The 13,499-nt window shown below is 34.6% G+C and overlaps 1 protein-coding gene across 1 annotated transcript; it reads left to right on the top strand.

The window, feature by feature from the left end:
* Positions 1-9,237: 9,237 nt before the first annotated feature.
* Positions 9,238-13,045, top strand: LOC105803007 (exocyst complex component SEC15B). The gene is made up of 2 exons (XM_012634940.2): positions 9,238-11,825; positions 12,458-13,045. Exon 1 carries the CDS (start codon positions 9,396-9,398, stop codon positions 11,802-11,804), a length of 2,409 nt encoding a protein of 802 aa, XP_012490394.1. The 5' UTR covers positions 9,238-9,395; the 3' UTR covers positions 11,805-11,825; positions 12,458-13,045.
* Positions 13,046-13,499: the final 454 nt, after the last annotated feature.

Below are 13,499 nucleotides of genomic sequence, written 5' to 3'. Positions count from 1 at the left end.
AAACTTTCAGAGAATTTTGTGTTTACGTTTTGAGTGTTCTTATTTTGAGTTTTAGGGTTTAGTTTTATCTCTATCTTTTGTGCTTTTCATTTTTATTGTTTTAGTGAAATTATTTTTACTCGTAGTATTTTATCCTATTCAGAGAGATTTTTTCATGTAAAATATTTATCTTCGATCTTTTAATTTCTCCGTTATTTTACTTATTCGTCACTTAACAAGTTTTATCCCCAACACTATCTAATAATAAAATAAACTATTAGTATAATTTATTATTTTAGTAAATTATTTAATATCACAATACATTATTATATAATAAAATAAAAGCATTTAAAAATGTTCAAATAATAAAAGAAATTGTTAATGTTAGCAACCAAGCTTGTCAGGTCAAGAATTGATCACCGCTCAACAAGGCAAACAAAAAATAAATAGTTGAACTAAGTATAATTGCCGGTAGTTAACAATAATTTCCCCTGTTACAACTAAAAATTACTGTTAAAATTTTGTATAGTTGATTATAACCAAGGATGGACTTAGGTGCGGGCCCTCGTCTTATTCAAATTTTTAACTTTTTTTTAATTTTATACATAAATTATCAGGTTTGGTTCACATTGTATAGCATTCGCCTTTTTTGGTCAAATTATATTTCATTCGTCCCCTTAAGCCATAAGGTTATACTTTATATTAACAAAATATTTTTCATATTTTAATTATATAATTTTAATAATAATCAAATATTGATGTATGATCGGCTTTGAAAGACTAAACTTAGAGGCCCAATATGGACTTTAAAGTCAAATTTCAAAATTAATTAATTTGACTCATACTCATATATATTAGGTTTAGTGACTTTTTGTATTTTGATTTGTATGTTCGCTAATAAATTATCTTCCTCTAATAAGGTGCTAACATTGTGGATAGAAAAAAAGGAGTTTGATGAGAACATAGTAAAAAATACAAATTATATTCCTCCCTGCTCGTTACACAAAAGACCTTTCGAAAGCAATAATATATTATTATAATCTTTAATAAATTATATTCTTTATTTGACTTTTTTCCTTTTTCCTAATATGTTGTTATTTAATATATTATTACAATCTTTAGGTTTTTGTTAGAGTTGTGTAATCCAAATTCTAAGAGATTCCTTGCAAGTCAAGTTAAACAAAATATATTTTTTTCTAGAAGATTTAGTATTTATTAGTATAATATATTTAGCATTTATTATCATAGTTTAATTGACCTACTAATTTAGCCTATAAATAGGTTCTTTTACAACCTTAGAAAACACACTCATTAGATATTAGAACTCATAACACATTTAGAGAATTTTGTGTTTACGTTTTGAAGGTTCTTTGTTTTCGGGTTTTCGGGGTTTAATATTTTATCTCCATATTTTCTACTATTCGTTTTTTTGCCATTATACTAAAATTATCTTTACCCTTTTCCACTTTAAATTTGTATGTTCAATTTTTTAATTTATTTTGCTATTTTTGTTACTTGTTGCTTAATCGATTCGATCCTAACAAGTGGTATTAGAGCTAGTTCAATTTTCATAAATCAGCCCGTTCACAGCAACAATGTTTGAAATTGAGAAGTTCGATGCTGAGTCAAATTTTAATCTGTGGCAAGTTCGGATGATGGCAATTCTAGTTCAAACCAGATTGAAAAAGGTTGTTACCCGGAAAAAGCCTGAGAATCTAAATCAAACAGAACGGGAAGAGCTTGATGAAAAGGCCTTGCTTGCAATCCAATTGTCCTTCGCAAATACGGTATTGCAGGAGGTATTGATGGAGAAGACCTCATCTGCCTTGTGGAAAAGGTTAGAAACTCTTTATACAACTAAGTCTCTATTAAAACATCTATTTACGTTTCGCATGAATGAATGTGAGCTTCTTAGAGATCACATCAGTCAATTCATTATTCTTTTAAATGATTTAAAGAACGTTAAGGTTTACATTGACGATGAAGATCAGGCTATGTTATTATTGTGCTCTTTACCCCCTTCATACAAGTCTTTCAGGGAAACCCTGATTTATGGCAGAGACAAACTCTCGTTCGAAGATGTGAAGGGTCATTTTTTGAGTAGAGATAAATTCGAAAATGAGTTTGGTTTGGATAGCTAGGCAGATAGGCAAGCTTCCGTTTTGGTAGCATCAAATAAACGAGACAAAAAGTGTCGCTATTGTAAAAAGTTAGGTCACGTCAAAACATATTGTTATAAGCTAAGAAATAAAAGAGATGTTGAGAATAACAAAGAAGATGTAGCTAGTGCTAATTTGGTCGATGAAAGCAGGGATGATTTCTTGTTAATGTCAACGAGCAATAACTCCAAGCTCACGTCCGAGTGGATCCTAGATTCAGGATGTTTTTCCACATGTGTCCCAATAGAAAATGATTTTTCACATACAGTTCGGTTGAAGGTGGAGTTGTACGCATGAGAAACGATTCATCTAATAAGGTAATTGGTATTGGTACTGCTAAAATTAGGATACACGATGGGACGATTAGGACACTCTCTGATGTCAGGTATGTACTTGATTTACAAAAGAATCTCGTCTCATTGAGTATTTTAGACTTGAAAGGATGCAGATCAACATCAAGTCGAGAGACATTACTGTATCTCGTAGAGCTCTCGTTTTGTTAAAAGGTAAAAGAACCGACAGCCTTTATATTCTGGAAGGTTCTACTATGACGGTGAAATCAGATGTCCCTCGTCCGTTACGGAGTTGAAGTCAACTCGTTTAGAGCAGAGGCAACTTGGTCATATGAGGGAAAAATGTATGACCGTTTCATTGAAAAGATATTCTTTTTTGGATGCAGGTTTTGAAAAGTTAGGGCACTGTCTTCGTAAAAATCAGACCGGGTTAGTTTTGATTTGGCAGTGCACAAGTCGAAGGCTAGAAGTCTTTCAGCTTCTAAGCATAGATTCGACTCAATTAATTCCCTACATAGTTCAAGATAGGCCCGTGGCGGGCTTTGGCAATGATGGCGTTATAAGAATTCATGTCAATGTGGAGATTGTTAGAGTTGTGTGACTCAAATTCTAATAGATTGATTGCAAGTCAAGTTAAATAAAATATATTTTATTTCTAGAATATTTAGTATTTATCAGTATAATATGTTTAGTATTTATTAGTATAGTTTATTTGACCTACTAATTTAACCTATAAATAGATTCTTTTACAACATTAGAAAACACACCCATTAGATATTAGAACTCATAACACATTTAGAGAATTTTGTGTTTACGTTTTGAGGGTTCTTTGTTTTTGGGTTTTTGAGGTTTAGTTTTTATCCTCATATTTTGTACTCTTTATTTTTTTGCCATTTTAGTAGTATTATCTTTGCTCACGGTTTTTTATCCTCTTTAGAGGAGTTTTTCTACATTAAATTTGTGTGTTCAATTTCTCAATTTATTCCGCTATTTTTTTTACTTGTTGCTTAATCGGATCGATCCTAACATTTTTCAATTAAATTATGGTCAACAAAAATATTGGATATTTTTTCAAGAAAAATGAGTCAGAAAGCAATAATAATCAATCGGTTTCTCAACCGTTTATTATTAATGGAGAAAAATCAAATATTGGATTTTCCCAAGCTCTTGAATGAGATATCAAGTCTTCTCAATCCCAAGCTCCTAAACGCGATATCGACTCTTCCTAAACTCCTAAATGAGATATCAAGTTTTTCCAAACTCCTGAACGAGATGTCGGGTCTTCTTAAGTTCTTAAACGTTCTCGTAAGGTGTTGAGAGTCGAAGCAAAGAAATGTGATGTTTTTTCTTTAGAGCACGATCTGGGTCATCGTAAATCTATTTGGGATTACCCTCCAAATCAATAGGACGAAGTCCATCGAGCTTACATTAAGTTTGGGTCATATCAACCGATGCCTCAAAGTGAGGTTTCAACATCTCTTCAGTATATTGATAATAATGGATACCGATTTCTCCCATTTTAGTAAAAGTTATTCCCGGATTGGCTTGAGTTTTCACAAAGTAAGAATGTCACATATTACCTTCATTGTTTTCTCTTCAACAAGCCATTTAGGCATCATGGGAATTCTTTTACAAGTCAAGGATTTCGATCATGGAAGAAGGTCAATGAAGGATCTAAATGCCCTTTTGTTACTCATGTGGGTAATGATGCAAATTCTTTACATAAGAATTAAATAAAAAATTATATCGATCTTCAAAATTTATTACAAAATATTGAGAAACAATATTCTAAACAAGTTGCAAAAATTTGATCAAGTATTTATCCTATTCTTGATAGAATTATTCGTCCTGTGCTAACTCTTCCCATGTCTATTGCAACAACCAAACGAGCATTTCCAGCCATGAAAATTGTAAAGAAAAGGCTTCGCAATAGAATGGAGGATGGTTTTCTTTCAACTTACTTGGTGACATGCATCGAAAACTAGCTAATGTGGCCAGTTAACTTGCCACGTTAGATGAGGCAAAGTTGAGTGACTATTTTTGTCGTCCTTTTTTTCTTCCTTATTTTAATAAACGACTCAATATTTTTACTTTTTGCGTAAATGATCCAATATGTTTATACTCCTTCTCCATCCGCCTTTGCCATAACCATATTTGGCATCACCATTGTTGACTTCCAAACCACCACCCTATCATTTTTTTCTTTTTCAACCCTTCAATAGAGGAGTCACCGTGATTTTGATTTGACTATATTTTTCTGCTGCCCAAAGCCATTAACTCTGAAAAACCAAATCGAAATGAGATTGGAGATAATTTTGGGTCAAACTATCAGTACCCACAACCAAACCGATAAGGAGAAAATCCTCCAAAGCAACATTCAAGCGATTCAAGAACCAAAACGACTCGAATTTGTTGAGATTTTCATGGGATATGATGATATAAACAAAATGATCGTTGATTAAGCTAAACAGCATGAACTTCATTGCCAACATTATCAAGTTGCATAAAACAAAACCAGAAGCAAAACAAGGGGAACATCCAAACAAACCAAACAATCAGTTGAACCTATGATTTTCGGGAATAAAGAAAATGGTTCCTCCAAAGGGACAACCGAATGCTGACAAGTGAAATTCTGGGTCGGGTCAATGATTAGCAAGATCCCAATGTCGAAATTAGATTGGGTATTGTAGCAAAGGAGGATGAGATGATAGATCAGAAAAAGAGTGGCAAAGATGGTCGGCAACGAAAGTTGTGGTCGAAGTGAGGTAAGCCCAGTCATTGGAAATGGATTTGAATCGGGTCACGAACCTAAGGGGTAATCTTGAAAGGATATCGAAAATGGTATTTTGGGGTAATGACAATGAGGAAGCCATGGTTCTCAACTTTCTTCCTGAATAAGAAGAATTAATTCAAGGGTCTTATTTGTTCTTCTTTTTGGGTGTCTAGTTTTTTTGAAAGTTAGTAGGATTGATTTGTTATTTATTGAAAGTTAAGAGACTGAATTGAAAGTTGAGTGACTGTTTTGTCATTGAGATCAAAGTTGAGTGATTGTTGATGTAATTTACCCTTATATATATATATTGGGTTTGAAATAAAGTGGTGGTTATGTCTGTAACAAACAATGGTTAGTAGGACTGCTTTGTTATTTTTTGAAAGTTGAGTGACTGAATTAAAATTAGAGTAATTGTTTTGTCAACTGCATTAAAATTGAGTGACTGTTGTTATAATTTACCTATATTTTTGTAATAAGGCCCAATTGGCCCAGATTATTTACAAAACAAAAATAGGCCGTCCAGGCCCAATAGTCCAAAACCTAGCCCACCTATCATCTCAAACTTCCCAAACCCTAGCCCTCATGTTCAGGTCGGCGCCGCAAGCCCCCATGTCGCTCTCTGCCTCCAACGACTCCAGTCGGCGCACGTTTTGGAGCCAACTCCCCCGCGCATCACGCCCTCACCGCCCCAAATCTCGCGCATTCTCCGCACGTATTACCTGCAGCAACAAAAATAGCAAACGCAAAAACAAAGCAAAATCGGGCAACAAAATAGGAACAAACAACTTTGTTTTTCTATTTTCTTTTTTTTCATTTCGGCTATTTAAAGCCGTGGAAGATCAGTGTAAAAAGGGGGGAGAAATAGAAAGCTAAGAAGAGCTCAGATTGTTTTTGATTCAAGGTGAATCGGGTTTTTTTTATATTGTATATATATCTTTTTTTTCCTTTTCTTTTGCGTTTTTTTTTTAAAGAAATAACAAAAAGGGAATCTTACCTCTTTCACCGGCGACGCCAAGGGAGGCCGGCTCCGTCGCGATCGGGGCACGAGCACGGGCAAACGGCGCTAGGACGCTAGGGATTAAACCCTAGCAGAGCGCCGAATAAACATTTTTTCCTCATTCGGATTCAAATGATTTTAAAGGAGAAAAAATTGTTTTAAATAACATGCAAAACAGCGTCGTTTCGTCCAGGCCCTGACCCGCGCGGTGACCCGACCCGAAGGGGAGGATCCGCGCGCTCTGACGTCATATGGTCAATTTGCGCATTGAGTCCCTCCTGTTCGTGGCGCGTTGCAATTAAACCCGTTTGTTTTTTAAAAAATTAGGCCGCATATTTGATCGGCGTTTCGATTCAGTCCTTAGCTGCGCAGTGTTTTGAGAGGATGGATTAATTTCCACTTGGGTCCTCCTGCTGTTGTGCGCACTTTAATTGAGTCCATTCGCGTATTTTTTTTAAATTTTGACCCTCAAAATTCTTTTATTTTCGATTTAATCCTTCATTTGACATTTTAGTTTTTTTTAATATTATTAATATTATTATTGCATTCTTACTGTTATATTATTTAATTAGTTTTGTCATCACTATTATTTTCATTATTTTGTTATTTTATTTGCACGCATCTTTCATATACATATTCTTTTATAATTACATGTGCATTTTCCATATATATATATATATATATATATATTCTATTAATATTTTATTTTCATTATTTCCTATACATACATATATGCGCATAGTTTTTATATAATGTACATGCGTTTTCATAGTATACCCATGCATTTTTTAATAGATATATGTTTTTATAATATATGAATATTTTAAACTTTTTTGTGCTTACAAGCAAATTTTGATATATGTATACTCTTATATTTTTTTACTTTTGAAAATAGTATTTATGTATATTACCATATATTTTATTTTCATATATTATTCTTCATTTTTTTACAAATAAATATATATATATATATAAATATACACACACATTTTTAGAATATATGTATTTCCTATATTTTATCGTAATAAAGATATATTCATTTTCTATAGTATATACACATATTTTAAAATCTTTTTCTATATTATACATATATATACATAGGTGTTTTAATATATACATATACGCATTTTCCTGTTTTACCAATACATATGTGATTATACATTTTACTTTGTAAATAAATACATATGCATACTTTTATACTTTTTTAATGCATGTATCTCTATTTGTTTTATCGATATATTTCATTCATTCTTTTTGTCTGCAAATGTACGTGTATATTATACTTGTATATATATTTGTAAATATTTATGTATACATGCTTTAAATTAAAGGATTTGTATCATATGGTACATTAACCCTTTTAACATACCCCTTCAAAAATATATTTTGGTTTTAACTATTCATCAAAGTTATTTTCTTGATTTAAAGGTTTTTTTTTTGAATAAAAGTATTATTTGAGGTTTGGGATTTTCGAGGGAAATTGAGCCCTAACGTATTGGGTTCTGATTTTCTTTGTTAATCCTAAATGACCCAGAATATTTTTATTCAAAATGCATAAAAATCATTTTTGGGAACTTAACTTATTGTGCCCTAACGTATTGGGTGTGGCATGTTACTTTCTCGAAATGAGGATTTTCGTATAAAATAAAAGTGACATTCAAGTGTGAGGATTATGAGGAATTGTACCCTAACGTATTGGGAGTTGATTTCTTTACATGACTTGAACAATTGATTATCCTTTTGCCAATTTCATCATTCAAGCTTATTTTAAAATCTTTTTTAACTTTCGACACTAAGACATTAAATAGTCAATTTGGTACCGATTTTTGGGCGTTACGAGGGTGCTAACCCTTCCTCGTGTGAATCGACTCCGAACCTTTTCAAAATTCGCAGACCAAAATAATTTTTGAGGTGGGCCGGTCACACCTTAATAAAGGATCGGTGGCGACTCCAGTTTTATTTTTTAAAAGTCAACAACTAAATTTTCTTTTCAAAAAAGTGGTTTTGACAATTTTAATTTAAAATTTGAAGGACAGCTTAACTTATTTTCGAAATGAGATGAAGCTTTTTTGGAGTATGTAATAATCACACATTAGGTGTACTTTTTAGAGATTGTGTTATTTGATATGTTTTTACTTTGTCACTTTTTACTTAACATCTCTTTATTTGAGTTGTAAGGGAGTATAAATGTATTGATTAACGATAATTTCGAGGCTATAATTATTCATTATAATTATTGTAAGAGAGGGCAAACCAAGTAATTGTGAATCATTTTTCTAACAATCTACAAAATATATTAGTTCTTTTAGGTGAACCGGACTCTAGTGGACCAGGTGTACTCCTTTTAGTTGGCATAACTGCAGAATATAACTAATCCCTCACCAATTATTTGGTCGCTTTCGTCTCTACTTCTACTGATTTTGAGACTACAAAATCCATTATATCACTCAAAGTTATTCCCCATCTAAAGTACATATTTTCATATAATTGTCCTTCTTTGTGAACAACCATTACTAGTTTACTAATTAGTAAGATAACTACTTACCTACTCTGGTTAACAATTAAGAAAATGAAAATGAGTCCGAAATTTAATTACAAATTCTTCATAAATTAAAATATAAGTTTGTTATATATATTAATTTGTAATTTCTTTATTCATAATTTTTATTTTATTTTAAAGGTTAAGGTAAAATTTCAATATATATATAGGAAAAAACTAAATTGGAAAAGAAAATGGTTTTGGGACGTGCCCCTTCAGAATCGTATTCATCGAAATAATTATTTTATGATATAAGGAAATGTCAATAGCTGGCTTGCCTTAGAAGAACTATGTCTGATGTGTCCAACTCCAATTGATTTTTTGTTATTTAAGTGTATTTTGTTTACCTTTACTTTTTCCTTTGAAGACATTTCTCCGGCCGCCACGCCGTCGTTTTAACGTGAGGGAAATGTCAAACAAGTCTTTAACATTCCCTTTCGCAAATTGGAAATTACGAACAAGCCCATACCGTTGGTCTCAATCACATTAGTGTCAATCTCGTCAAGAAAACAAAAAGAAACAAGGAAACTAATCAAACAAAACATATCACCCTTCTTTCCTCTGTGTCCATAAACCCTCGATATTCACAACTCCAGCCTAACCCCGCTTCTCTCTTTCTATCATCACGGCGCCATCAGCGTTACCGTTAAAAGAAATGAAGTCAACGAGGCCACGCCGCAAAATGGCGCCGGCCGCCGCCGATGCCGGAGACTCCGGAGAAAAGCTGGAACAACTCCTCATTTCTTCCGCTATCTGTAATGGCGAGGACCTCGGTCCTTTCGTCCGCAAAGCGTTCTCTTCTGGTAGGCCTGAAACCCTTCTCCACCACCTCCGTCATTTTTCTCGTTCAAAAGAATCTGAAATCGAAGAAGTTTGCAAGGCTCACTACCAAGATTTCATCCTTGCCGTCGATGATCTTCGATCTCTTCTCTCCGATGTTGATTCTCTCAAATCTTCTCTCTACGACTCCAACTCAAGACTCCAGTCCGTTGGCGGTCCCCTCTTGTCTTCCCTTGACTCCTTCGTCGAAGCACAAAATGTTTCCAAGAACGTGGACTACGCTTTGCAATCGGTGACTTTGTGTATTAAGCTAATGGAGCTCTGCTCAAGAGCTAATCATCACCTCTCAAACGGCAGTTTCTACATGGCCTTGAAATGCTTAGACTCGATTGAGAACGACTTCCAAGACAAAACGCCATCGTCTACTTTAAAAAAGATGCTAGAGAGCAAGATTCCAGAGATTCGATCTCATATCGAGAGAAAAATCAGCAAAGAGTTCGGCGATTGGCTCGTGGAGATTCGCGTGGTGAGTCGCAATTTAGGGCAATTAGCAATCGGACAAGCCTCAGCTGCTAGGCAACGTGCAGAGGATCTGAGAACTAAGCAAAGGCAAGCCGAGGAACAGAGTCGACTCAGCTTGAGAGATTGCGTTTATGCTTTAGAAGATGATGAAGAAGAAGAAGGACTTGGAGGGTATGAGAACGAAGGTTATAGTTACGGTAATAACAGCGTGTTAGGGTTTGACTTGACTCCTCTTTATAGAGCTTATCATATTCATCAAACTTTGGGACTCGAAGATCGATTTAAGCAGTATTACTTTGAGAATAGGAAGCTTCAATTAACGTCGGATTTTCAAGTATCTTCTATGACTCCGTTTCTCGAGTCTCATCAAACATTTTTTGCCCAAATTGCGGGGTTTTTTATAGTAGAAGATCGAATTTTAAGGACTGGAGGGGGTTTAATTTCGAAAACGGAGGTTGAGAATTTGTGGGAGACTGCTGTTAGTAAAATGTGCTCTGTCTTAGAGGATCAGTTTTCTAGGATGCAGACTGCCAATCACTTGTTACTGATTAAGGATTATGTGAGTTTGTTAGGAGTTACTTTGCGGAGGTATGGCTACACTGTTGGTGCATTGCTAGATGTTTTGAGTAAGCACAGGGATAAGTACCATGAGTTGTTGTTGTCTGATTGCCGGAAGCAGATTTCAGAAGCATTGGCTGCTGATAAATTTGAGCAGATGTTGATGAAGAAGGAGTATGAGTATTCAATGAATGTTCTATCTTTCCAGATACAAACATCGGATATTATTCCAGCATTTCCTTATGTAGCACCATTTTCATCTACTGTGCCTGATTGTTGTCGGATTGTGAGATCTTTTATTGAAGATTCTGTTAGTTTTATGTCTTATGGTGAGCAGTTGGATTTCTACAATGTTAAGAAGTATTTAGACCGGCTTCTGAGCGAGGTTTTAGATGGGGCTCTTTTGAAGCTTATTAGTTCATCTGTCCATGGGGTTTCTCAGGCAATGCAGGTTGCAGCAAATATGGCTGTTTTTGAGCGTGCTTGTGATTTCTTCTTTCGTCATGCTGCACAGCTTTCAGGCATTCCTTTGAGAATGGTAGAAAAAGGTAAGAGGCAGTTTCCTCTTAACAAATCCCGCGATGCTGCAGAAGAAATGCTTTCCGGGATGCTTAAGACAAAGGTTGATGGTTTCATGACATTGATTGAGAATGTGAACTGGATGACCGATGAACCTTCACAGGGTGGTAATGAATATGTGAATGAGGTCCTAATATATTTGGAGACTCTGGTTTCTACTGCACAACAGATATTGCCACCTCAAGTTCTTAAAAGAGTTCTACAAGATGTTCTTTCTCACATATCAGAGAAGATTGTTGATACTTTACTTGGGGATTTAGTTAAGAGGTTTAATGTAAATGCTATTATAGGGCTTGATGTAGATATTCGCTTGTTAGAATCTTTTGCAGATAACCTGGCGCCTCTGTTTTCTGAAGGGGATGCAAATCAGTTGAAAAATGCACTTGCAGAGTCAAGGCAGTTGGTCAATTTGCTTTTGAGCAGTCATCCAGAGAATTTTCTGAATCCGGTAATTAGAGAGAGGAGTTACAATGCCCTGGACTACAGGAAAGTTATGACAATCTCAGAGAAGTTAAGGGACCCTTCAGATCGGCTATTTGGTACCTTTGGGAGCAGGGGTGCCAAGCAGAATTCAAAGAAGAAATCTTTGGATGCATTGATAAAAAGACTCCGGGATGTGAGCTAATTTGGCCTGGAGGAGGTGTATGTATGTCTATGTTCTTTTGCCTGTTGCCTTTGTTGGTTGCAATTGCTGATATCCAGTATATTGCTAGTTTATTTGCTTCATAGATATCAGATGGTTGTCTGCCTCTTTACCTGGTTGTATTAAATCAATAGATGTCAGTTGAAAATTTTGCTTGTATGTATCATTCATTTTGATTTTACTATCAGTTCTATGAAATTCTTTTTTGGGCCATGACTGATTTTTTCTTACCAGTTGCATGAGCACATTTCACCATATGTCCAAGTAAAAAGCTGGGTTCTTTGCTTGTATTTTTTCCTCTCTATTGGATGGCAGCCTATAGTATTGGGGCAATGCTTGATCTAGTAGTAGCTTTCAAAGAACATAGCTGATTGCATGCATATAGTTATGTATTTGTTGAATGCATACATATATACATATTTAAGTCTGTAAATGTGTGCATTGGGATAAATTTTATGGGAGTTAGCTTTGTGTTACAATGTAGATTGATTGGCTAAGAAATTGGTTATACTTGAGAGTGGCTGAAATTTGATAATGATGCTATCTGTGTTGTTTGTAAGACAACAAAAAAATTGCTTTTATGCTGAGCTTAATTGAATAGAAAGGCTAGATAGATTGATTAAATGTGGCTGCAGGAGAAAAAAGAGAACCAGAAGAGGGAAGGCAGCATGAATATAAAAACACCACCTGAAATATGATAGTTGTAGAGCTTATTGGCATCATTTGTAATGTAGCAATAAAAAAGAAGCTTTGGAGGGATATGGAATGAAGCTTCAATCATTGGCATTGCACAACATACTGATAGTAATCATATATTGTATTAAGAACTGTAATGTACGCTACCTGGACTCTTGATTTACCGTAAATTACATGTTTCGGCATATATTTGGAATAGGTATGGGGATATAGTCTTTCAAATGTATGAAAAATATTGAGCATGACTATGTTAGATGTGGTACTCTCATCTGATGAGTCTAGGTAATATACAGTATAAATTGTGCCAGTGTGTCTTCTCCAAGGGGGAGATATTCCTATGATACAAGGTAAACATATAAAATCGGCTTGGTATTTTTCCGCTTTTTGTCTTTTTGTTAGTCAATAGAATCTGAAGTCCTAAAAGCCTATGATGACCGAAAAACTTGGAGTTCCTGTTGACCTGAGGGCTATTCAGGTGCAAAACTATTTTGTCTTGGATATTTTATATTTCACTTCTGTTGTCTCTACCATCTTTTGTCTTTTGGTAATTTTGAATTTTATATTCCAAGGAAAAAGAAACCGTGCTAGCCTGCTACCGATCCGTCATCGGAGCCCATAACATATAAATTATATGCATGTGTATATAATGTCGATCACGGCCACAGGTTTTTGCCTCTCAAGTATGTGCAACGAAAGCATCCAACTTTGCCCCAACGTTTGCGTCTCTAAGATTGTCCCTTTGACCTTTCTTATTCCAGAACCCAAGTTTTCGGGCCCTAAAGGCAACCTATTTTTTCAGCCACGCAGTGTATTTTAAAGGGCCTCGTTTAACTTCCTCACCCACATATGTTCATTTATTTTAATCAAACAGCCAACAAAGTTGGTAGACTTTAATTTCATCAGGAGATCACTACAATTAGATTTACTACTAATTAGTATATTTTGGAAGTAGTTTGCAATGCTTTTATATTTTACCCCATG

This window comes from Gossypium raimondii, chromosome 11 (assembly GCF_025698545.1).
Source record: "Gossypium raimondii isolate GPD5lz chromosome 11, ASM2569854v1, whole genome shotgun sequence".
Lineage (NCBI taxonomy): Eukaryota > Viridiplantae > Streptophyta > Magnoliopsida > Malvales > Malvaceae > Gossypium > Gossypium raimondii.
This window is presented reverse-complemented; position numbering and strand designations above follow the sequence as displayed.